Here is a 26,946-nt window from a genome sequence, read left to right as displayed (position 1 = left end):
TCTCTCCTTCTCTGTCCATTTATCTTCCCCTGTAACAGCCTTACAACGTTTCTTCTTGTCTCTTCTCTTCTCTTTTTGCCAGATTATGACTCTTCATGACAGCAGTCTAATTTAGGGAAATTGCCATATCATTAAGTCTTTAACCCTTCGTTTCTCTGACAGTCCGCCGCAGTATTTCAAAAATATTAATGGTGTATTATTTATCAACATGCTAGCGACATGCTCGCAGGCTGGAATTCAAATCGGTCTTTGCTCTGTGTGAGTGAAACGTGGTGCTGGGCGCAGTCAGACCTGAATAATTCATGGCAGCCCTGCCTTTGTCCATGTGTTTTAAATACTGGTTATAGACCAGGAAGCTATGAATCATTCATCAGAGACGATTAAAGTCTGCTGTTAATTAACCCTTATCCTCTTGCAGTAGTGCGGAGGGGGTCAGTGACTGATCCCTGCCCCGACCTCTCAGACCACCTGCTCACTCCCTCCATCCCTCACTCCTCAATTCAGCCATTTGTTCTGTTGATCGCTGAGGCAATCTGCCATTTCTTGCCTTTCCCTGCATAGGAACGGTTGATCCAACTGAGATGCCAGCAGTTTTTCCACCCTCATTTTGTATCGTCGGTAATATTGTCTCTTTTTCTTCGTACATAAGTGATATGACTTTCAAGAAAAGTGCTACATTGTTCGATATAAAAGATTCCGACTGTACTCAGTATGTTAAATCTGTGTATGTGTGTGCGCGCGTGTGAGTGTGTGTGTAATTGCCGTGACGAGACAAGATGTTGAGAGCTCAGCGGTGCATGTCGTCAGAGCGCTTGAACGCTCCACGGACGGCCCACAGAGAGGAGAATGAAGGAGAGACAGACGGGGAAGGAGGATGAGACAGAAAGTGGGGAGGAACAGCTATAAATGAATAAACAATGTTTATTGTTCCAATAACAAAGTCCCGCTCAGATTTATCACAGTGACTCCATGTCCGTCAGATGATGATTTTACACTGAGGCTGTTATAGTTTATTAGTTAATCATAGAGTAAAAACAGGACATGTTTGATCAGTGTGTTGATACCTGGAATGCATTTTGAAGCTATATTGGTGAATTCTTCCTAAATGTGTAAATGTGTATGATCGGTACGCCAGTGGCTCAAACTCTTTATATTCTTAAGACCTTATCAACAGTAGCTGTCAGATGTGCTGTAACTACATTGAACTAAAAGATTATTGAGATTAAACAATACATACCTTAAGTTCTAGTTATCATTTTTCAGGACTGATCCAGTGACAGAATTAAAGGCCTAAATGTGCAAGAGTTGCATTTCTAGTGGCTGAAAACAGACAAGCAGCATTCCATGAAACTAGGGTCAGATTTGAAGGTGCTGGAGGCAGGATTCAGCATCTCGGCCATCTTGCTTAGGGTTACCGAAGCAAGATGGCGATTTGACCCATCTAAGATGGTGATTTGAAACCCAGCACAGCCAATCCTATCCTGTTTTCTCTGACATCATGCCCTTACGCAAGTTAAGCCCCTCCCACAAGAACATGTGACGAATGCCCCTTGACCAATCATGGTTAGAGCCTCGGGGGCTCTTCTGATTGGTCAAAGATACCTGGAGCTGTCAAGATTCCTTTTCAGCTCAGAACACAGACAGATGGAAATGCTGCGCCCTTGTGGTACTGCAGTTATGCTACACTCCTAAAGGATTATCAATGGATACTCTAACATTTAATCCAAAGAAAACACAGAAAAATTAGCATTGACTAGCAAAATCCTGCCTACAGCACCTTTAACTGAAGAAAGCAGGTCTTCACTTGTATCTATAATATTTATGTCACAAATATGGGCGGCTAATAGCCGATTAGTCAACTTACTACTTAGAAATGGTAACAAGAGCGTCCCAACAGAGAATCAGGAAGCCAGAGAGAGAGAAGAAGCCCACCCAGTGTGGATGGTTTGATAAGCAGACTTAGGTTCAGGCAAGTGATGTAAATTTGAAGTTAAATATAAAACAATGTTATTCCATCTTCTTTGATTTCCTGTCAGAACATATTGAATCCAAAAAATTAGAGCCATAATCAATGACTGATGTATAGGATAATACCACAGCATATCTATCTATCTATCTATCTATCTATCTATCTATCCTTTATTTTGCATGCACCCTCTAACTTGTTTAGCATTTCTGTTTCATTTTAGCTGCCTTCATGTTTTCACCAAGCCAGAGATCTTCATAGGTCAAACGTCTTGTTTCCACAGGATCAGGAACTCCACCTTCAGGTTCAGGCACATCTTTAATAACAGACAAGAAAGGTTGTCTTATGGATGGTTGTAGTCAAAGACAGGTTTTAGAGATTTCATTAGATTCAATTAGATTAGAGGAGATACATCTTTATTGATCTCTTTTGGCAAAAAAAAAAAAAAAAAAAAAAAAAAAAAACCTCAAGGAAATTAAAACCAATTCATTACAACTGTGCAATTTGTTTCTGTTTTGTTTGTTTATATACCAAGGCCAAAATTGTCACACAAGAAGCTTCAGTCCAGCCTGCTGGATGACCCTGAAAAATATCAAAATACCAAACTAAGTATCGACGAGACGACTGGTCATTGCTTGGAATCTTGAAGACTCTTCATGTCTGAAGAGAAACACAGTGGCAGGAAGGATTCCAGATTTAAGCTGTTTCTTTCCTTTTTTTGGTTTTTCATTTTTTAATTCTTATTTTAAAATTCCATTAATATGATCTTTTTCAAAATGTACATCTATTTAAATTAGAAGGAAACAAATCAGAGGTGCTGGGCACAAACACATGCTGAATAGGATTTTACATTCAGCCGAATGTCATGTCACTGACCACAATAATCAGATTCAGGATTACTGTAATGGAGTCTCCGACGGTTGTATAATAGTGCACCAACATTCAAAGATGTTAAAAATAAGTCTCGTCATAAAGCCCACAACTGAAAGCATCAGTCACACTGATCCATATCACTGCTGTAATGTGACAATCCCCCGCTCATCTTAGACACTCCCGTCAGCTCATTTTGCGGCGGATTCATCTTTGAGAGAGACAGGGAGGGAGTAATGTCGAATGAGGGAGGAGAGAAGGGGAGGAGGCCTCTGAGGACCCTGTTGATTTCCGTCAAGTGAGCAGCATTTTAATTCCATGTGCCGGACCCAGCAGACTGCAAATGAACACACAGCCACACTCATATTTCTCTGTGCGCGTTCGTTCCGTCTCCCCGTGTCTTTTTTTTTGCACATTTTCCACGCGTTAGAAATGACACTACCTCCATCAGCGGGGCTGTTAGCCGAGCTTTCAGACTCCGCTCGACGCAACATCCTCTTTACAAAGACAAACCCTAGATGCGTTGGTGATTTTACAGACAGTATTTGGTTGACAGGGCCTGGCACTGACGGAGTGTGTGCGCCCGTGTGTTTGTGGGCGTGTGTTTGTGTGTGTGTGTGAGGCTGGTTGTGGTGGTGGAGTGACAGGCAGTGACGGTGGGTACACAGCGTAACCTTTAGAGTGGAGCCACAGGAGCATGACGGCCAGACTCCGAGGTAACAGGGAGGGAGACAGGGAGAGGTGTTGTGGGGGTTGCTGGGAGGAGAAGGAGAAAGTCGACAGGTAGGGGAGATAGAAACTTCAATGTATCGGTGTCATCTGCTCTTCTATCTGCTTGCTTTGCAGTGTCCCGGTGAAAGACTCCTCTGCAGCGTGTAACAAAAAGTTTGACCATTTCAGAGCTACTCCTATTAGATGTTTTTTTTTCTTTCTCACAGAGGTCTAACACACCTCTGAAACCCGCATTAAAGATGGATTGGTATTCTGTTTGAACACATTTATTCCCACGGTAGGCTTGTAGTCTGCTGTGTTGTACACTATAATGGCCTGTTGCACTGCTTGCAGTAGTTTATGCTGTTATCTATATGTCGCACAGGAGGAGGATTGCAGAGTTTGCACCGTTTTTATTCAAAAAAGAGAGGATCTCTTCGTGTCATTTTTACCTGTAGTACTGACAGTACAGGACAGGAACGGTTTCTGCTTATCAGGATAAGATCCATTGTGAGAACGCTGAGGTGAGCTGAACGTCACACTACCAAACCTTTCTCACCCTTTTTCTCACTGGTTATGCCTGTTTAGGTGGGAAAGTTTGCACTTCATCAATCTTATTGGCGTGTTGAGACTGGTGACCTTGAGTAATTTTTCTTGGAGTTGTTTGGCTCAGACGAGCCCTTGTTCATTCCAAAAAGCCGGTGTGGGCGTGCAGTTCTTTCAACAGAAATGTTGAAGTTGATTTTTATTCTTTTCATTCTCAGAAGGAGCTTTGATCATTTAGTGGTCAACATTTCGACTGTTGGCCGTCAAGATCAGTATTGACGAACGCTGAAAATGTATTCTTGGTCAGTGTAATGAAAATCTACACATTATTAAATGGCGGCGTGGCCAGTGGAATGAATTTTTCAATTATTAAGCTTCGTTGATATTTGTTGGTATTCAGTTGGTGGTGCACACACGTTTTGGTCTGCTGGAGTGTTGCAGCAGTTAATGAAGTCTGGTATTTTCTAATGCCAATGCTCCTGGTGGAGATTCACTTCTTTGGAGTCATGCAGATCGTGTCATAACACCAGTTCCCGAGACAAACAATTCATCAACTTGGAGAAGCAATATAGAATTAGTGAAAACCTTCAAGTGTCATTAATTTAACATGATGTTTTGTGCTCTTCACTTGGAAGAATACAAATGTCTCAGCTTGTTTTGCACACTGACTAATGCAGGCCTAGTTTTGGTACTTTAGAGGCACTGCTGAACCTGATTCTCTTTCTACACTCCACTGTTTTCTTATTTCAAGAGACCTCACAATATGAGAATTGCAGGACCTCTTTATGCATCTCTAAAATACATATTCGTGTACATTTTCACTTATGGCTGTGAGTTTGTTATTTGCTCATTCTCAACCTGAACATTGCCTTGGGACGGACTGCTTCCAAAAGATGCACTAATAAATGTTAGCATGCACTTTCATTCTCAGAACCTCCGGATTAACACAATCTCTGCATGCCGAAGCAACAGAACGAGAAAGACTGTGCTGTCATGTATCAGTGCACTCTACATAAATGTCTGCGAGCGCTAAAGATCTGTTGGAATTTCTTCTTTGCCGCCATGACTTAATTACGCAGAGAGACTTAATCACTCCTCTTGTCCAGCAGCACTGATGCTAATTAATTTCACTATACATACACTGCACTCAAAGACATTTGAGCTCACTCCATCTACATATGCAAGAGCATGGGGCCTATTTACACTTTACACATGCTCACGTGCACGCAATGATACGGCTGAGTGTCTCCCCTGCAACATTTTTCTCATTAGGATCTCAGCCCTGTCAATCGGGGCTTGGTGAATAATTTATAGATATTGGAGAGGAGATAGTTGATGCAAGATGTGCCTGTGCTCGTTTGTGTGTGTGTGTGTGTGTGTGTGTGTGTGTGTGTGTGTGTGTGTGTGTGTGTGTGTGTGTGTGTGTGTGTGTGTGCTCGTGTGTGTGTCCCTTGTGCGAGTTCCTAAGCTTTCTCAAGTCACAAGAGTTTTCCTGTCAATAGTTTCTCCATGCTCCCATTTATTCATCACACTGGCCTCATATAGGGACACACTCTCTGGCTCTCACATATATGTACACAGACACATGGCATGAAGCCATTAGTCATGCCATTTATATTTCTATTCTACTATTTTTTTTTTATTAGATGTTGTTTTTATAGGAAAGAGTTCACTGTTATTTAAGGATGACAAATACTGACTTATGGCATTGTTACAAATGGGTCTTGTGAACATTATATTAACCTAGATGTGTCATACACACCCTGTCCTCATGCAAATAATGTGAGAAATATTTAATTGTGTATGTATGTGTGATAAAAAATTACCAGTAGTTGCATTTTTTGCAAACTTTCATGATATTATTACGATATTATTAGTATGACATGCACCATTGTACCTATTGAGGACCTTAGAAAAACCTTGGCAAAACACAAAAACCAGCAATTAAATAAGGATTAAAGTCTTACTAATGGCAACTGAAAGTACTTAAGCAATATAAAAAGACCGCTACTTAAATAAGGATTAAATCCAGTATCTTCAGCACCAAAGTCCTGCAGTAAAACTGGCAGTGTGTTGGGATGACAGTCAAGTTAACAAAACAAATCTGACAATGAAGCAAATACTGACAAATTGTGTTTGATTAAATCAAATTTAAATCCCCTTCTCTCCCAGGTGACCTCCTACAATTTACCTGAGTCAGGGTGGTGGTCTGTGTGTGTCTGCAGGTGTGTGTTAATCTCGCAACAAAGCAAAAAGTCTGCAACAATGCTTTTAGAACAAAGTATCATACTGCAGGGTGAAAAGATAAACTGGAGGATGACACGACCTTGAAAGGTCAGGCTATAAGGATCCGATGGGGACTGTCAGAACAAACCGACCGGCATGCTGGGACAGTTGGGGACAATGGAAAAGTCAACGTGGATCAGTGACTATTGTGAGTCCACTGAAGTTAATCCTTGGGTTCCAGAGTCTTTACAAAGAAAGCTGAAGATTAAAAAGGACCTCATGTAAACTGGAAACCGGTTTTAACTTGATTGATTGAACTAGATCGGCATTCTTTTTTCACAATTTAAAAATTGAAAACAGTTCTATCAAGCGATAAATACATTTGTTTAGGTTAATAAACTTAATTATTTTAATCAATTTGCTCAAATGGTTTAAGTTATTGTAATTCGGGTGTTACAGTGAATTCATGCACATCGTCATACAGTACAGATTCCTGTGGACTCACAAAAAAAAGGCACAAACACAGACAAACCCAGCAACGCTCTCAGCTCGGACGTCGTCCTGTGACTATGACAAGCCCTGCTGTCTGCTTCGGTCCTCTCAGGCTTTGGGAGAGGATGAGGAGGAATGCTAAAGAAAGCAGGAGAAGCCAAGCATACAGTTCCTCTGTGGGGGGAGAGGGAGGTGGAGACTCGGAGCGAGGGAGGAGGGGTGGAGGCTGCTCACTACACCACACAACTCTCTTTCTCTCTTTCCCTTCCTCTCCGAGCATCTTCTCAGTCTACAGAGACCGCATGTGTGTCAGCCAAGCAGTGGAGCATCCCTTCTGTCTATTTTACCTATTTTTTTGTTGTTTACCCTGCTGCAGTCTCCTGTTTTCTCCGTTTTGTCGGTCTTATTTCGTATTTATTCGCAGCCAAATAAGGTTTTTCAATTATGAGGAGAGAAACCCATCCAGAAAGCAGAGAACTCAGTGTCATCAATAAATATATAAGAACATGCATTCTATTGAAGGAGGCCTTTGTTTTAAACTGCAAACCTTTTTTTTAGAAAGATGTATAGTAAAGTGTTATACAGACTGAGTGGTTCTAGTGAGGCAGCTTTACCCTGAGTGTGTTTCCTGTTAAACTTTGCCACAGCAGGTGTCAGCTGAAGAAGGAGGCTTGGGGGCGGAGACATAGGGGAAGAAGGCAATTACTGTTGTGGAGCGTTTTGTTTTGTTTGTGGAAGCTGCATTGTGTGGCCTTCAGCTAATGAGGCCCAGCAAGCTCGTTAATAATGAATTGGGGGGGAAAAAGGTGACACGCGGGACTGTGTGTGTGTGTGTGTGTGTGTGTGTGTGTGGGGGGGGGGGGGGGGGGGGGGGGGGGGGTCATCTCACCAGAGGGTGTTGACATGCTCTCTGATAGGCCTCGAGGCTGAATTTGCTGGTTGTCACTACGCTGTTTGATATTGATCACACACACACACACACACACACACACACACACACACACACACACACACACACACACACACACACACACTCAACAGTAATTTTCACTGTGGTCGAAATGAAAAGTAAATGAAAGGAAAGGTAACACAGTTGATTGTACCACATTGTTTCACTTTTCTCCCTCATATAAACGCGTCCTCTCTCTGTAACATGTCAGCGTTTTCAATGAATCACTATTCTCCTCCTGGTTTGAGCTGACCTGTAATTGTGTCCTTTTTTTAGAGGCTTTGTGTGCTTTTCCTCCTCGGGGTGGTGGTGTTCGTCTATTCCAGGCTGCAGTGAAGAGCAGAGGGATTTGAGCTGGATCTCATAGAGCCGACCACCGTGATAACACCCTTCACTGTTACACACTCACCAGCGCTGTGTTGACAATTCTGCCTGTGGGGGGGGGGGGGGCTTTGTGTGTGTGTGTGTGTGTGTGTGTGTGTGTGTGTGTGTGTGTGTGTGTGTGTCAGTAGGATACAAGAAGAGAGAGAGAGGAAGAGAGAATTATTACTCCCCTCACTTTGGTGTCCAAACGAAGCCCCTTAGATTGCTCCAGACTAACACCTCCCTGAGGAGCGAGGATCAGACAGTCTGCAAGAGGAATGAATTTCACTGTGTGTGCGCACGTGCGTGCGGGCGCGCGCGCGTGTGTGCTGGGATGGGGGTTGCGGGGCACAGCCCGTGTTAGGTTTAGACTACCGTGGACCAAAGGACCAAAGTCCACTGACAGCTTCTCCTCCATTACGTTTCCTCGCCTGTCTTTGCACTTTGCTCTTCTGTGTCGCTTTCCATCTTCATTGTGAATACAGTCTGATCCTTCCATTTCTCCTTTTAGTCTTTCAGCGCACCATCTGACTGTTAATAGCCTCTGTCAACGCCAGCAGTCTTTTCTCTGACTGTCCGCTATTTTCCCCCCCTCACCTTTTAAAGGTGAATACTTTAAGCATCCTGCTTTTGTCTATGCAGCTGTCTGTTTTTGACACTTTCTCCCAGTTTTCTTCGCAAGCCCTTTCTCCCGCCGTGTTTCTCTTCCGCTCACGGCAGCAGAGAGGGTGACCAAAATACACTCTTATTTTAAAAAAGCACACTTGTATGCTTCCCTCAAGCCATTCAGCTTTTCTCTCGTCTCATGTCTCCTTTCATTTCTCTCTCTTTCTTTCACTCGTTTGTATCCAGCAGTCGAGAGCAAGGACGTGAGCTGCATTCTCCCCCTAACTTAATTCATAAGTCTCTTCCCATCATCTTCATTCCTCGTCTCCGTCGCCTATGGATCGCACCGATACACGTCTCTGAGATCTTTTACACTTAAGATTGAGAATGTTTCTCATGCCGGGCTCTCGAGTCTCATGTATATCTCGTGTGTCTTGTCTTTGGTCACCTCGGTCGCTGCTGGGACCCCAACAGGATTATGTCATGTCAAACAGCTTTCACAGCCAAGAGGCTTCTTTCTCTCTCTCTCTCTCTCTCACTCTCTCTCTCTCTCTCTCTCTCTCTCTCTCTCTCTCTCTCTCTCTCTCTCCCTCAGGTGGGGTCGAAGTCGAGCCCACAATGCAGACCAGAAGCAGACCTTGTCTGTTCCCGTCCCCTCCTCCACTGGTCCCCTCTTGTGACGACTCAGGCAGCCCCCCCTGGTAACAAGACTGACCCCTTCAGTCAGCTCCCATCAGCCGGGTTGACAGCTGCCGATCAAGCGTCTGAGCGACGCTGACAGGGGGAAACATTGATGGACAGTCTGCGCGTGTATGTGTGTGTGTGTTTAAGGTCATCATTAATGTGTTCCAATATCTTAGCTTTCCGTTCTTTAATATCTTAGCTGCTCAAACTGAAATTTGTTCAGTGATTAAAGTGATGCTGTGCTGAATATAGCAGGGATTTAATAAAGGTTATAAATTTATTTGAATAAAATAACTTGTTTTCTATTTTCACACGGCCAAAATGCATTCTTAACCAAAACAGCTTTTATTTCATTAGTATAAAGTCACCGCCTGCAATTAAAGCATGATTGATTCACCCTGCCATTTAGCCCGGCATCAATAATGATAAAGAGAACACGAGCACAAGTGTTGTCTCTGGCCGGAATACTTTATCATCAATTTCTTTTAATTGTTAGTTCTTTGAAAACTTTGACTCCATATTTTACACCAAGGAAAAAGATATTTACACACAATCTGTGGGTTGTTTTTTTTTTTTTTTTTTTGTGCTTCTTTAACATTAAAGCGGGCATACCATGTGCCAGTCATTTCTCCGATTTCAGCCGTGGCGCCTATGCCGTGTTCAGCACAGCAAACATTTCCAGACCTTCAAATGTTTTGTAACTGGTGGTAAAAGCAGTGAAGATTTCTCATCTTGTGCTTTGTGTGGGTGCAAAAGGCACATCCATTGTTTACATTATTGTTCTCCGCTGGCACCAAACAGCTAATGACATTCAGATCAAACCCTCTATTTATGGCAGCCAGGATGGATTCCAAGCCAAGCTACGCAACTGTGTGGACAAAGTAATGACTGAACTATGTGACCCTGTAGTGTGAGGAAACGGTGGAAAATCAACAGTTTAAGAGAGATATTGGTTATACACTGTATTTAAACACACTGGGGTGGTTTAAATCCATTTAGTGCTCAATTTAGTGTTTGAGTTTATTTTTGCTATCTGATGTGATCACAATGAAAGTAATTCTAACAACAATGTTTCCTACCTTTGTCTGCAGCGATGCTTGTTTTACAAACTGATCAGACGTTTGCCATCCAGAATCTGAAATTTAACTAGCAAGAAGTACATTTTCAAATCCTGATCGTCTTGAAGTCAAATTAATCCTGTTTCCTCAATAACCGAAAGCGTGAATACAGTATAAAAACATGGAAATGAATTGTGGGTATTTAATAAAGGTTTTGAATTAGTTGTATCCTCAAAACAAAGCCAATAAAAATCCTATCCATGGACTGTTAGTTACACTAAACCATTTATTTTCCTTGAATGTTTTGTCACACTGTGAGGACTATTAGTAGTTGCATAATTTGCAAATTCATTCAATGAAATGAATTTTAAACGAACTGTTAGCTTTCCTGGATTGAAAAAAAAAACTTTATCACTGTTTTTTTAACACAAGCAACATTTCTTGGTCCTGTAAGCTGAACAATTCATCATGATGTGTAATGAAAATCTTATTATCTGATAGCAGTACAATTAAGACTGTGATTTATATGACTGCAAATTAACATATCAATAAGCTTTATAGGAAATGTCTCATTAATTAGTCATCCCTTAATTGGCCCTGAATGCCATTAGCACTCGTGTGCGCTAACCATGCGTTCATTAATAAGATTACTGTGCGACCGGAGCATGTCGGTCGAGATAAGATTAGTTTAACTGTCGTCTTTTCAGCTATCGCATGCCGCTACATGAGAGAGTGTGCATGCTGGATGTGTGTGTGTGTGTGTACATGTATTTATCACTGAGACATGTAGGACCTGAATTTATTTACTCTGTTACATTATGCACATAATAGCAAATTGATTTAAAGTAAGTCTGCCGGAAATGAAGGCAGGTAAATGCAATGTCCCTGTAACTTCTGAAAACAGAAGTGTGTGTGTGTGTGTGTGTGTGTGTGTGTGTGTGTGTGTGTGTGTGTGTGCGTGTGCAAGAAAAATATATGACATTCTTGCCCGTGCTGATGCACAGCTGATTCTGCTTTGACCAATGGCGCCTGGCATTGGGAGGTGGGGGAGCCTCTGGAGGTGCGGTGGGGGTTGAGGATGGGGTTTGAACCTCCCACTGGTGTTGATGAAGACGAATGAGCTAACAAGACATGACGGAATTGCTTTTGCAAAGAGGGGGGCCGAATGCCGCTCGGTGATATTGTGTTGAGGGCGGCTGAAGGGGCAGGTTGATTTATTGTCCCAGCAGCCGGATAGCCACCGTTTTACCTCCCCTCTCTACTTATTCAGCAAGACCCTTCAGTCTTTAATTAAAGCCCCCAGCCTCCTCCATTCTCCCCATCCATGTCCTTATTAGAACATACCACACATCATACATCCGTGCACGCAGAGGGCAACAATATATATGAGACAGAGCCCGAAGGAGGGGGGTGCTGGTCCCCAAAATGTCACGGCCATGTTGATTTTGCATTCAATTACCATCTTATGGTCAGGAAAACAAGGATGAGAGAGAGTAACAAAACAGGAGAAGTGAAGGTCAATAGAAGAACCTACCAAACAGGGAATAGGTGAAACGTATAGGAGACGGGGAGATGAACTGATTAAGATATGTACATAAAGGCAGTGTGGATAACAAATGCAGAAATGGAGCAATCCTCAGAGAGGGGAGGAGGGGTAAAGACATGTTAAATGGTGTGGGAGGTCTGAAGGTAAGGTGGGGCCCGGCGGCCAGACCTGATGAATTCCTAAAGCTCCTTTGGGGACTGGAAGAAAAACATAATGAGAAAATGCAGAAAAGGGAGGAAAAGTTATGCAGGGATGCTAGGAGAAAAAAAAAAAACGCCTAAGTTTAACCATCAACAAAATACCCTGATTGCATGACTGGTCATGAACAAATTGATATTTTGTCAAATTAATATATAAGTACATAACAAAAGACTCTCCTGCACCAACAAGTGGATGTATGGCGGTGGAGGTCTGCATTAGTGATTCTCCGCAGCAGAGAGGAGAGAGAGGAGAGGAAAGCGGTATGGAGGACTGAGGGGGGCAGATCACCCCGCACAATTTATCACTGCATTGCTATTCGCTTTCTGAAATATCAGCCTATTAAAACATTCATTGAGCTGATTAAACAGCAATAAAATCTAACAAAATTTCCACTGACACTTTCAGTGCATGATTTATTAGGCAAGGGCTTTGCATGTGCCTCTCCAATAAACACGGCAATGGGAAACATCAGATGCTGCTGCCACCTCTTGGCTGCTTGTGAACGAGGAGAAAGATCAGCTTGTTTTATTGGGGGCCAAGCAGCAACGGCAAATCTGTACCTGTCTGTGCGAGTGGATGTTCATTCACATCATTCTGACCATCGGTAAACACATATTTAACAACAGTTTAGTTTGTTATAAACGATCTGATGATAGATCACTGTCATCACCAGCGTGTTTTCATTTACTTGCAGCTGGCTGTATGAGACCAAAATGTTACGATCACAGTCACAAATGCGATGCTGTGAAAATAAAACAAAAAGCAGGATCACTTTGACAACAAATACACACATAAAGTCCCTTATCATGGTGCTTTTCTTTTAAGAGGAATCAATATTTTGTACTTATTCATGTTCATGAATTTTTACTAAAAGATATAAAATTCGGCCCTGTGAAATTGCATTAAAAGTAGAGCGGTTTGTCCCTCAATCGGAATGTCAAACATTCAATCCCTCAGATGTTGCCAAGCAGTGGACTAAAGTGACAAATATAACAGATCTGCAACAGACAATGATCCAAAACATCATCCATAACTAAAAAATGATCATTACATATCATTAACTATACCGGGACCCCAGATTGCCTCCAAAATAGGCCATGGACCCTCCATGTGATCTCTGAAAAAACACAGGAGGTTTCAATATAAAAGCAATAGATCCGGAGATAAGCGCGTTCGACATGGATGGATCACTACGATGGTGCACTCAAAAACATTTTTGTAAAGTTGAATGCCTCATCAGTTATTCAACTATGGCAGATTTTCTCATTGTTTCCCATTATTGATTTTTCTTTCCGTTTCTCAATACCTCAGCATGAAAATCCAGTTGCATATAACCATGTTGCTGTGTTTTTCAGTCCTGTCCTCTTTAACACGGGATGATTTAATCACATACAGTATATTGCAGACATTACCAGAATGTGAGGGTTAAGGTTGGAGCAATATCCAGTTCAGATTTCACTGCATTAGCTGAAGTGGAAGTGTTTTGTGTTGAACTGGTGCCGTATTGATCCATATGGTTTATTACAGACAGTGCGAGTGCTAACAGTGTCCGGCAAGACAGGGGAGGGGATTACCTGGAAATGGTCGTATTGATCGGGGCCCGCCTCAGGAGAGAGCTACATGTCACTCAACCCACCTGGGGCGCACAATTTTCCAAAGATAGTGCACATCCGACCAGAGCGCAACCCGCCACCCGGGACGTCTGTTTATGACAAGCGAGCTTTTGTCCTCAGTGATGGAGTGTGTGATTGTAGAGGTCAGTTTGATTGGGAATGGGAGGTTTTTAAAGACAGTCGAGACCTTCACGGGCGACACTAGCCGATTAATAACAATAAGGAGAGGATCGCTAATTAAGTGGTTTTTTTTAACTATCGTGAAGCGTGTGTGTGTGTGTGTGTGTGTGTGTGTGTGTGTGTGTGTGTGTGTGTGTGTGTGTGTCTGTGCGTGTGTGTGTGTGTGTGTCACAGTGTCCACGAGGGCCAAATTCCTGTTTAAACCCTCCTCGTTTCTGAAATGTGAAACTCAAGCCAACACACTGTGATGCTCATGAGACTTGGTGGACGATCAGGACGCACGACGCCGGCATGTTGTGAAGATTAGAGCTTGAGTTTTTTTATTGTGTCAGTGGACTACTCAAAATACATGCACTTGTGAATGTTGGCATGATCCGTGCGTGTGCCCGTGTGCTATCACATTGTTCGGCTGACTGCGTTTCACTTGTGTAATCTCAATTTGTTCCGGCATGAAAGTCATGCGAGTGTCACAGTCACGTTGCTGCATAGCTCGCTGTCTGCTGGCTGCAAACTGACCCACGTTGCCAGACCCCAGAGCACCAGCAAGGCTGGGTTTTGAGTCCCTTTTGAATACTCAGAAAGTTTAATAATTTATACTAAATTCAAGAAGGTTGGATAATAGAGAGAAATTATGTGGCCCTCCAAACACTTTGGCTCTGCCAAAAACACCACTATTACTACTTTCTGCTTTAAAACAAAATAATAATGAAGTGACTTTGCTCGCTCTTTCCTCGCTCTGTGGCACATCAGCCGAGCCTTCTCTGGTTTCAAACCCTCCTTTTGTCGCCACCTCCTCACCTGAACCAGTGTATGCTCTGAAAACTGACTGGTCAGATTAAGCAGATTGTTGACAGTGAATCATTATCCCATCATGGTCTGCTTCGATATGACAGGCATCCTTCTGCACTGACTTGCTTCGTGAGCAACCTTTTGGGGCGTTGCAACGTGCCGGACACTCTCTAGCACTCATAATTGCATTACTTGAATGTCAATGTCAAATGAGGCCCCCGGTGCAACGTGAGGCCCGACGCGGTGCCTGTGCTCTGTGTGGAGGAGCAGAAATGTCACTAAGGGTAAAGAAAAATACTGCGAATTTTTCTCCAACTTAGTTTTGTTTATATTGTCCAAATCGTCCAACGTAATGAATTTATATATAATCATCTTCTTATTGATCATTATGACTTATTTGTGTTCACTGAGAGTTCCTGTCTAATAATAACATTTAAACATATTTCTATAATTTTTCTATCACTATGAACATGCAGAATCTGCACATATTCTTGCTCCTGCTAAAAGCCACAATTGCAACAATCCACCTCTCAGTCAATCAGCCAGCTTTTCCTTGCAGCTATTGGTTGATGGAGGAATTGGGGGGGAGGGAGCTGATAGCTTCAAGGACACAGACTGGAGGCCTACAATACAGAGCAGGCTTAACATACTCTGGATATCTCTCCGTTGCCTGAGTTGACTTATCCAGACATTCGCAATTCTAATAAGAGGAACTGCGAAGCAGGCTATCAGCTCTGCAATTCAACACTTATTTTCTTATCTTGATCCGTGTAAGTTTAAACACAGTTTGCAGCATCTGACCAATAAAAAACCCTGCAGAGCAGGAGCAGACAATTACTCTCCACAAATATGAAGAATTCAAACATCATCTGGCTAAGAGCAGCACTGTTGATCTATGCAGATTGATCTCTGGTCCAGAACATAGCCTGCTCCGGAGCGATGTGTGGTGATCTACCTCAGTAAGAAGTTAGCCCTCTCCATAGTAAAGAACATCCAGAGTTAACCCTGAAGTTCCCCTGAATATCCTGCTTTGTAATCTAGGCCTCAGGTATTTTACTGTTTCACATTTATGGGCCTGTAGATGCTGAGTTCATGTCATTTTTTTCACTTGACAGAATTTTGTGAAGTTACATAACTATTAGGAGTTTTTTCTTCAAAATACAATCCCTAGACAAAAGTTTTCACATTTTAACTTTCACTCTGTGCGGGTGACATTAAAAATTAAAAATGTAATCTCGTGTCCTCGGCCCATCAGTGCTGCATTCACATTGTTGCATCTGATTACCCAGCATGCTTTAGCGATGAAGGCTTCTACTCCACAATGAAGACGTGATATCGAAGCTATTAATACCGATCAGAAGCGGAATGGTTCCTGAGGAGGAGAGGAGCTGCGGGGATGTTGGACCTGGACGTCCTCTCAGTCCAGTGGCTTCTCTGGGTCACGCTCGGGGTTAGTCTGCTGCTCTGGCTCAGGAGGAAGAGTCCAGGTGTGTATATGATGCAGGCATTTTTTTTTTATTTGCTATATTTGGCTCCATACTGTGCTGTTTTTAGGTTTTTACAGAGGATAATTTCGATATGATTCTCTTTGTCTTGTAATTTAGCATTTTTTCAAGTGTCACGTGTTCACAAGGTTGTAAATATTAAGGTGTAACACTTTCATTTTGTGAGGATGACTGTGCAGTTTCTCAGCAATGGCGGCACAAAGGGGGAGGGACCGAGTTTCACAGATAGCAGCTACAGTATCTATTTAAAGAGAGCCTCTTTGAGTTGCCTGTGACAGAAGAGATTCTGTTGTCGCTTTGAGTTTTTCCTTTTTCATTCTAGATCAAATTAATTACACTTCATTTTAATGACTGAGATCTACATTGTGCATTTATTTATTTTTTTTAAATCTTGTTTAAATTTGGTCACGCTTCAGTTGTTGCAGCTTCATTGACTGACTGAACAAACACAGGAAACCCCCAGACACATGAAAGCCTATACCCACATCCACTTGCAGTAGTTTGCTGCATTAATTACTCATCTGATTCATAATTCTGGACATGAATAACAGACTAACAAGACATAATGACTCTGGGAGTGGAAAAAGGCATTTATTAGAAATGGAAAATCTCTAGCAGTTTTGTCAAGGGGGGGTGTTGGAGGTTAACACTTCTGCACACAGCAAAGAAGCACAAATTGTTATGAGAATTATTGGATTTATGAGCAAGAGCCATCAATTTAGAAAAACCCAGTGGTCTTGTTGGTGTTGTATTGAGCTGGATAGGTCTGACCGACTAGACCCAGAGGATACCTTCTTCCTGATTAAAAAAAAAACAACAAAGCACAACACTTTTTCTCCCTTCTGCTTGAATTCACCTTCTACTAATCAGCCTGTATCAACCACTGATAGTTCCAGTGAAAGAGGGGATAAGGCCAGAGGGAGTAAAATAATCTGTCATGAACAGACAGAGGGTGTTACAACATGATCACAGACACTTTAAATAACAGTAAAGGAGTGACAACAACATTTTGAGGAATAAGAGCTGGAGCAGCTTGTCTATCGTGTGAGTAAAATGCCACCTTGCACTAAAAAGTGAGTTATGGAGGGTGCTGCTTTTTTTATGGTAACAACTGATGGTGTGGCTGTCCGGTTAAGTCCCATAGCTGAGGGTGGATCACGGTTTAACGTGGTGTCACTCTCCCTCCTCAGGCGCTGATGAACTCTCAGCATCTGAATGTCAGAGAGAGACTTCCTCCAGTTTGGCTTCAGCAGGACATGCTGGTAAGACGGACGCCAGTTTCAAAAGAGAAGGGGTGTGGCTGCAGTTGTGACTTTTATTGTTAAGCAGAACAGTTAAATAACCTGTTCCTGGTTTACTCGTTCCAAAACATTACTGACGTCCCCTCTCAAAGCGTAGAAAATAGCTCATTATCCTCCACCAAACGTTCTCTCAATGAAAATGTACGATTTTCTGTTGAGTTCATAATCTCACCAAAACTTCCTACAAAATCCAACAACAAAAAGTCTGGATAAATGACGAATTACAAGTGTTTTTAAGATACTGAATCTCCTTTCCCAACCAAAAATGTGAGCAAAAAAGTTTTTCTGACTTTAAGTAGCACTTTAAGTGATAGATAAAAGAGAGCATTTGAAAATGTGACTAAACACAGAGTAATCAGGTAGAACCAGCTGCTGTGCTAATAAAAGTCTTTCTAGTAATAATTTTCCTCTAGACTGATTAAAGTTCATAATTCATTCCAGTGCAGGAAACTCTTGAAATGAAGAAAAAAGTAAATAAAACGTGGTTTGTAAATAGCATTTTTTTTTTTTTAATCTTATGTTAGACAACTTGACTTATTACAATAAATTATTCCTACACTTGTTTGTATGTTATCCAACAATAAAATACAAAGGCAGATCTTATAAATGGGTTTGGGAATCGGAGGCGAGAGGGACTGAATTCTTTTAATAGGAACTTTGTGTGTGTGTGCGTGCATGTGAGCGTGCGTGCATGTGTGTGTGTGTGTGTGTTTCTAAAAATGTTAGCCCAGCTATGTGTGTCCACATGTCTGCCAAAAGGATAGTTAAGCTGTGCTCTTTTGCCACTGCTGCTACTTTCCCTTGCTGGCAGCCTGAGGTAGAGGTGAGCGGCTCCTTCTGCTCCTCGCAGTACAGTCAGTACTGTAGCAAGAATTCCCACATTCAAAACCTTTTTCTTTTTTTTCTCTTAGCCAACTTCAGCTCCAGGACCATGGCACAACCTCATCCTACTGACCCCACCAAGATGGGTGTGGGTCGGGCGATCGCCGTGCTGACGTCCGGCGGCGATGCCCAGGGTGAGTGGACCGTTTCCAGGAGGCACTGGAAGTGTGGCGTCGCCACAGGACTGTTTGTTTACTGGAGCGACTGGTATGATGAGTGTGTGTGTGAGGCTGATGCTTATGAAAAATAAGAAATTAAAAGTGTATTTTAAAATGTAAGGTGTAAAAAAAGTCTCAAGTCAAAATATTAGTATTTTAAAATACATATAGAATTAAAATATTTGAATTTTTATTACTTGTTTTTAAAAGAACAGACACATTTCAAAACTGGATGAACTTTTTAAAGATCTGAGAATTTGTGATCACTATATTTGTTTATAGGTTCATCTGCTTTGTATATTTGTTCTTCCAGTATGTGATTTATTTCTTCAAATCAGCGACAACTTTTGTTAGTTTTATCTAAAGAACAATTTTCTTCGCTATCTACTCATTAAAACAAGTTAAGTAAAGGAGTGGCATTAAGTACTTCAACCAGAATTGCTAGAAATGCAGTCTGAGACGCATGTCCCCCTGACCTTTAATTTGATGAGGAAGCTCTCCGCTGTGACCTTTGGAAGCAGTGGCATTGACCCCTCGTCCCCTGATGTGTGAGCTCCTGAGAAAGCGAGCCGGCTGCCAGGTGCTTTTTTCTGTCTGCTTGAACTTTTCAAAACTTCATGAAAAACATAAAAGAAAATTTTGAAATCAATTATACAGTTAAAATTAAAAAATTATTTTCACAACTTCATCATGCTTTAGTGCAGGTAATTTCCACATTTCTTTTTTTTTTTTTTTTTCGTATAAGTGTATCTGTTTTGGAGGCTAATTTTAGAAACATGACCTTTCCGTCATGTGTTTGTAAAGTGGTGGTGCAGAGTGAGAGGGCAGCCCGACTCTTCTTTTTTCTCCCCAGCTCCTTTACAGTGTAAGCTGAGATGCTTTTGGCACCCCTAAAGTTGCTCTTCCCGCATCTTGTCCTTTAAGTGACCCGCTGCAAGAAGAGCAGGCCGACACCCCGTCCTGCAAACCGAGCTTACCGCCTCACAGACAATCTCACTTGAATTACGAATGGAATTTTAATCATGTAAAATGTTTTTTGCACCATTGTATGTTGTTGTCATATGTCTTGTACCCGCGTTTGTCACCTCATCACTGTCTCAAAAAAAAAATAGCTCTTGTAATTTTAGCACTATGTGGTGTAACAACCGTGCAGTTCATGAATGCTGCTTGATGGTGCAGCCTCTCAAATTACCCCACTCCTGACGCCATGCTGCAATGGTTAATAATTATACACACGTTATCACCATGTGTACATTTGAAAAATATTACAAGGTGAAGAAAAAAGTCACAATGTTTCGTAATGACGCACACATGTACCCCCTTCAATGCAGGTATGAATGCGGCTGTGAGGGCCACAGTTCGAGTGGGTCTTTACACTGGAGCCAAAGTCTATTTTGTCCATGAGGTACGTCTTCCCGTGTTTGCTGAAGTTCTTTTTTTTTTTTTTTCCTAAAGAACAAGACTAAAACAGAAATATGCTTGTTGTCTTCCATAGTACATTTAGTTAACAAGTTAAGAAATGCAATTTATGCTCAAATAACAATAGAACCTGAAAGAAACACGCCACTTGATAAAATGAAAATGATTCAAAGCATGGGAGGGTGAGCCTTCCTCAATACGTAGATTTATTAAAAAAAAAAAAAAAAAGAAAAGAAAATCATATTTTGGAGCATTACAATCAGTCCCTGAATTAAATGTTTACCAAACCTGCAGTATAGCCACAAGATTCTCAAAATTTCTTCAGGTTTTTTTTTTCTTCACTTTCTCAAGTATTTTCTCCCAAACAAGCAATTGTTTTTGAACTGTGACTTTATCTAACCTACTGCCATGGTAAAAATATGCTTATATCCTTCAGTGCAAAGACGTTTTTAAGCAATGACCCTCTTTCAACGGGGTGATTGGAGTTGTTTTTGTTTGTTGACAGGGTTACCAGGGTCTGGTGGATGGAGGGGACAATATCCGCCCTGCCACTTGGGAAAGTGTATCTATGATGCTGCAGCTGGTGAGCACGAAAACACCAAAAGCAACAACATGTTTGTTTTCCTTCTTGTTTTCACCTGGCAATCACACCATCAAACTGTAATGCTGCAGTCCCCTCGGTCGGTGGTCATTCAAATGGCAAAGATCATAAATAGCTAAACCAAGAGAACCTCAGACACGGACGCTGAGGTTTCAGATAACCATAACCCCCCGCTTCATGTTTGATTTCCTCTGGCTCTTGTTTGGAAGTGAAACTTCCCCTCCTTGCCTGACAACAGGGCGGCACTGTGATTGGGAGCGCCCGCTGTCAGGACTTCCGGACCAAGGAAGGCCGCACTAAAGCCGCCTGCAACCTGGTCAAGCTGGGCATCACCAACCTGTGTGTGATCGGGGGTGACGGTAGCCTGACAGGTGCCAACCAGTTCAGAACGGAGTGGAGTGAACTGCTGGCAGATCTGGTGAAAGCTGGTGAGAGACAACCTCACTGATTCAAGCAGAATTCGAATACACGTGCTCTACTGAATCGGCAGGCCGGTGATGCTGTTTCCTTTAAATTGTTGTGTTTTTCATCTGTGCACAGGGAAGATCACCGCCGATGAAGCAAAAGCCTCCTCTCACCTAAATATTGTTGGCATGGTGGGCTCCATCGACAATGACTTCTGCGGCACCGATATGACCATCGGCACTGACTCAGCACTCCATCGCATCATAGAGATAGTTGACGCCATCACCACCACTGCTCAGAGGTACGCATATTGACACTCTGACCGTCATCTGTATGACTGATGGGCTGAGCAGGTGATGGATGACAAAGGGCTTGATATTGGGACTCTTAAGTGAACATGTTCTGTTTTGCAGCCACCAGAGGACTTTCATCCTGGAGGTGATGGGCAGGCACTGCGGGTGAGTGCAGCTTCTGTGAGAGTCTGCGGGAATAACAGTGCAGTTGTTTGTAAACTGAAAATAAATCAAATAAAGTCTTCTGGCACATTTTAGCTACCCACTTCCCACATGATGTCTATTGATACATATCAAATATCCATCCATGAGACTATTCCATCAAGCTGTTAATTTATTTCAATTCAAATGTAATGTTTAGGATATAAAATCTCACTATCAGACAAACTGTATTGTTCTACAGCTACCTGGCTCTGGTGACCGCTCTGGCCTGCGGTGCTGACTGGGTCTTCATCCCAGAGATGCCCCCAGATGAGGGATGGGAGGACCATCTCTGCAGACGCCTGACAGATGTAAGCATCCCACTCTACCTCACCACACTCATGTTTAGTTTGGCTTCATCTCATTCCATTGAAGACATGATTACTGGTCTTAAAGCTTCACTCTGTTGCTTGTAGCAAAGAGGCCGTGGCTCCCGTTTGAACATCATCATCGTGGCGGAGGGAGCTATGGACCGCAGTGGTAAACCTATCACTTGTGACACAGTAAAACAGGTCAGTGCTGTCCGGTATACGGGCTCATCAAGATTCACCTCGTTGTCCTGCAGACTGCTTAATATCTCTCTATCTGTCCAGCTGGTATCTAAGAGGCTGGGCTTCGACACTCGTACCACCATCTTGGGCCATGTTCAGAGAGGAGGAACACCCTCTGCCTTTGACAGAATTCTGGTAGTATCCTTTATGTAGTAACTTTTTTATTCATTGTACATAATCATCATCAGTTTCTTACTGTTATGGAAGTCATTGCTGGTGTAAAAAGCATCTCTCCTGCTGTAATTCAGGCCAGCAGGATGGGCGTGGAGGCTGTTATGGCTCTGCTGGAGGCCACACCAGACACTCCTGCCTGTGTGGTCAGCCTGTCTGGAAACATGGCCGTCAGGCTGCCGCTCATGGAGTGTGTACAAGTGGTGAGTCATCTCACAGCCACACACACACACACACACACACACACACACACACACATCTAGGTTCTTCATTATACACAGTTTGAATTAAGATGCCATTATTGATAGCAGTGTAAGCAAAACAAATGATACAAACATTTCCTCACACGTTGTGTTTTGTGTGTGTGTGTGTGTGTGTTTGTGTTTTTTTTTTTCATTTATCAGACTAAGGATGTAACGGTAGCCATGGCTGAGGGCCGTTATGAGGACGCAGTGAAGCTCAGGGGAAAGTGAGTTATCCATATTGGTCTTCATCATTTAAAATGGTTCATGTGCTGTGAGTAGTGTGATAGAACCTGAATGCCTGTACCGTGTTTCTGTTTGACATCAGGAGCTTCGAGAACAACTGGAACACTTACAAAATGCTGGCTCATGTGCATCCCCCAGACACCAAGGTCAGGAGCCACATTTCTGCCACTTTAATTCCATTAACTGCATCACAGTTATTTTACAACCTATTGAAAATGTTCATTTTTGATGCTTTTCTTCTTCATCAGAGTAACATCAACATTGCCATCCTGAACGTCGGAGCTCCATGCGCTGGAATGAATGCTGCTGTGCGTTCAGCTGTCAGGGCTGGACTCCTCCAGGGGCACCAAATGCTGGCCGTTCATGACGGCTTTGATGGCTTGGCCCATGGAATGGTAATCTGTTTACATGCATTTAACCAAACTTTTTTGGGGGTGGTTATTACCAGTATGTCTTTGCATTTATCAGCTTTAGCATGACACTGCATCGTCTATAGAATGTAACAGATACTGTGTTTCTGCACAGATTGAACCGATTGGATGGTCCGGAGTGGCAGGATGGACTGGAAAGGGTGGATCTATACTGGGAACAAAGAGGTGGGGCGTTAAATTAATTTAAAGAGGAGCAGTGATAAGGCTACATGTTGTGCATTGTCCAGTGTGTATAAACACTCATTAACATGTGTGTCCTTCCGATATGTTAGTTTGAGTTCTTCACACAAACTCCCACTATTTATACTTGCTTTGCAAATCATTCCAATATCAAAAGTTAGAGATCGCCAGAAAGACTCACACAAAGACAAATGATATAAACAGTATTTTTTGACAGCAGAGCGCATGAGTTCTGTCCATGTAAGACACAAGTAAATGTTTGATTATTCTTTTTGTTGAATTATATATTGATATTAAACTGTTTCAGATTACATTTTAGATGGTTATTTTGTCAAGTGTTGTCATGCATCTTAAAATGTAATAAAAGATGCTTTTACCTATTCTGAAGTTACTCCGAGGAGCAAAAAATGCCTCCCGTTAGAATTATTATAATGCTGACGATTCAAATGCTAAACATTGAAATCTATTGTTTTTTTTTTTTCTTTTTTCTTTTACGAAGAACCCTGCCAAAGGAGTTTATGGAGGAGATTAGTCTGAACATTGCCAAGTTCAATATTCATGCTCTGATCATTATCGGAGGCTTTGAGGTGAGGAAACGAACTTTTTTTTTTTTGGTTTTTTTTTCATATTCACAGCCTCATGATAATTGCTATAAGAGTCAGTCATTGCATGCTGCTTTGCTCCCACCAGGCATTCACAGGTGGTTTGCAGTTGGTGCAAGCAAGGGAGAAGTACGAGGAACTGTGTGTTCCACTCGTCGTTATCCCCGCCACTGTGTCCAACAATGTTCCGGGATCTGACTTTAGTGTTGGTACTGACACTGCCCTCAACACCATCACCATGGTAAAGTTATACTCTCAACCACTCAGACACACAAGACGATCCTGAAACTACCATACCTGATGCACATTTCACTATCGCATGTTTACCGTTTGCAGACATGTGACAGGATCAAGCAGTCTGCAGCTGGAACCAAGAGAAGAGTTTTCATTGTTGAGACTATGGGGGGATACTGCGGTTACCTGGCAACCATGGCCGGCCTGGCGTCCGGGGCTGATGCAGCCTACGTTTATGAAGACCCTTTCAACATTCATGATCTGGAGGTCTGTATGTCTTCTCATGAATGTGCAGTAAGGAGGAACTTATGGGATGTCAGACTTTAATAAGGGACGGCTGAATATTCGTATGTAATAGGCCGTGTCTTGCAGGTGAATGTGGAGCATCTGGTGGAAAAGATGAAGACTACAGTGAAGAGAGGACTCATTCTGAGGTTTGAAGGGATTATTTATTCAATCAATATCGCCAGTGTACCGTTCACAAAGACTTCATGTGTTTTTTGTATTATGTGTTTTTTCTTAAGGAATGAAAAATGCAATCCAAACTACACTACCGACTTCATCTTCAACCTCTACTCAGAAGAGGGCAAGGGTGTGTTTGACTGCAGGAAGAATGTCCTTGGACATATGCAGCAGGTGTGCTACCCATTTAGGCATTTATTGTTGGAGTTTTGCTTCGTTTTGTGCACTGAATCCTTAATTTGCCGCGCTTTTCAAGATCATAAAAGCATTATCAACTATTCTGCATTATCAGGGCGGAACACCCAGTCCTTTTGACAGGAATTTTGGTACAAAGATGGGGATAAAGTCTGTTCTTTGGTTGACTGACAAGCTGAAGGAGTGCTACAGGCATGGTGGGTATTTGCTTTTGAATTGTTAACTTGTGCGTTCCCGACCACCAATGCTTCCTGTGCTCATATGATCTTCTTTCTGCGTTAAAACTTCTAGGTCGCATCTTTGCCAACTCTCCGGATTCGGCCTGCGTGTTGGGCATGAGGAAAAGAGCTCTGGTGTTCCAGCCTCTTGCAGAACTTAAAGAAGTCACTGACTTTGAGTGAGACCCCATTACAGCTTTTCACTGCATTTATTTTTCATTAACTCTCATGAACAATATTCACAAAATCTGAAGGTTTTTATTGTACATTCATTTAAGCACTAAACCCTAAAGCTATACAAGATATCATTGTATTGAATTGTAAATGAAAAGTCTCACAAATTTAAGTTGTGTTGACGCAACTGTTTCATTGATACAATCAAAACAAAACCCAGTTGTAATATTTTTAGAACAATAATAATTATAACATTAATAATTGTATTGGATATTAGGCATATGTTTTTCTAAAACAGGAAATTTAGGTTTGAATCCAGTTTCACGCCACACAAAAAATATATATATTTCAAAAATAACCTGGCCTGTGCCACATGATGTTATCTCCTGTAATGTGAAGACTGTAGGTTCTTGAAACTATGGAGCCTGTTTGCCCCCTAGTGGTCTGTGAAATGACCAAATGCAGCTTCAATGCCAATATTTACATAAATCATTTTCCTGCATTGACTTTTAAAATTTGACCTTGTTGTCTGTACTTTCTTCTTCTCCCCTTTTACAGACATCGTCTTCCAAAGTCACAGTGGTGGATAAAGCTGAGAGACATTCTGAAAATCCTGGCCAAGTACAAGATCAGCCTGGATACCTCTGAAATGGCTTCGATGGAACATGTCATCAAGAAGAGAGGCGTCGTTTAACAGCCTTTGCTGTGATTATTCAGAACTGGGCATGGCCTGACTGTCTTAATTTGAAGCACTTTATAATATTTGCTTGAGGACAGTGCAATATGAATAAAGTAACTACTGGAGAAAAGAATTACAGTTCCTGACTGATTGCTCATGAAACAGACGTGTGTTATCCTTGACAATGTTTCCACTGGGATTTCAAATAAAAGCATATAATACGTTTTTCCATTACAGCTGCTGTACAACATTTAAAAATGATTTTGGCCTTTTGTATCACTCAAAGTGTCACTTTTTATTTCCATATTCAACTTTCAGGACCAGCTTCAAGCAGAGGGTTTAATTTTTAAATACAGATTAATGAAACTGATTTAAAAAGTAAAAAGTTTCATTACTTCATAATAACTGATTGCACTGCCGGCCAGTTTAATTTACAACAATAAATCTGCAGAATAATTTGACCCATTTGTTGACCCAAGAAAGAAAAAAGGTGGAAACATTTTTTTTTTAATATTCTGCAAATTCTCATGAGAAAACATTGCTGGCCATTTCTTAGTGTCATGTGGAACAGAGGAAATGTATTTTTCCAGATGGTAACTTTTTACAAGGGTCACCAGCTCCAGTCCTGGTGAACACCAGTCCTATATGATTTAACTCACTTCCTGCAGTTGCACACCTGATGACAATGAAGCTCAATACATCAATACATGGATTTATTAGGAGCTTGGTGAAGATGATAAGATTAGATTTAGGCGTGTTGAAGCAGGGAAAGAGCTCAAACATGCAGGAAAGGGCTCTTCAGGAGTTAGGTGACCCCTGCCAGCAGCACACTCCAAAAAACTCAAAATGTTGCCAGTCTTGTTTTTGAAAACAGAAATGTGTTATCCCACTTCAGTAATTCAGGAAAGATTTATTTCTATATTTAAAATTGATATTTCAAGGTCTCTTATCGAGTGAAATTTATTTGCTGAATGGACAGGCAATTTTACTAGTTTT

At 41.9% G+C, this 26,946-nt stretch overlaps 1 protein-coding gene across 1 annotated transcript; it reads left to right on the top strand.

Annotated features, from left to right (window-relative positions):
* The first annotated feature begins 16,165 nt into the window (after positions 1-16,165).
* Positions 16,166-26,077, top strand: pfkmb (phosphofructokinase, muscle b). Its single transcript, XM_030092198.1, has 24 exons — positions 16,166-16,287; positions 17,496-17,567; positions 18,518-18,622; positions 19,978-20,051; positions 20,571-20,648; positions 20,905-21,094; positions 21,207-21,372; positions 21,485-21,529; positions 21,768-21,876; positions 21,982-22,077; positions 22,159-22,251; positions 22,365-22,490; positions 22,692-22,756; positions 22,858-22,921; positions 23,024-23,170; positions 23,301-23,371; positions 23,886-23,973; positions 24,077-24,229; positions 24,325-24,489; positions 24,595-24,656; positions 24,747-24,858; positions 24,977-25,076; positions 25,171-25,276; positions 25,830-26,077. Exons 1-24 carry the CDS (start codon positions 16,197-16,199, stop codon positions 25,963-25,965), a joined length of 2,514 nt encoding a protein of 837 aa, XP_029948058.1. The 5' UTR covers positions 16,166-16,196; the 3' UTR covers positions 25,966-26,077.
* The last annotated feature ends 869 nt before the right edge of the window (positions 26,078-26,946 follow it).

Source organism: Salarias fasciatus, chromosome 5 (assembly GCF_902148845.1).
Source record: "Salarias fasciatus chromosome 5, fSalaFa1.1, whole genome shotgun sequence".
In the NCBI taxonomy this organism is placed as follows: domain Eukaryota; kingdom Metazoa; phylum Chordata; class Actinopteri; order Blenniiformes; family Blenniidae; genus Salarias; species Salarias fasciatus.
Note: the sequence above shows the minus strand (reverse complement) of the source record. Positions and strands in the feature narration are given on the sequence as shown.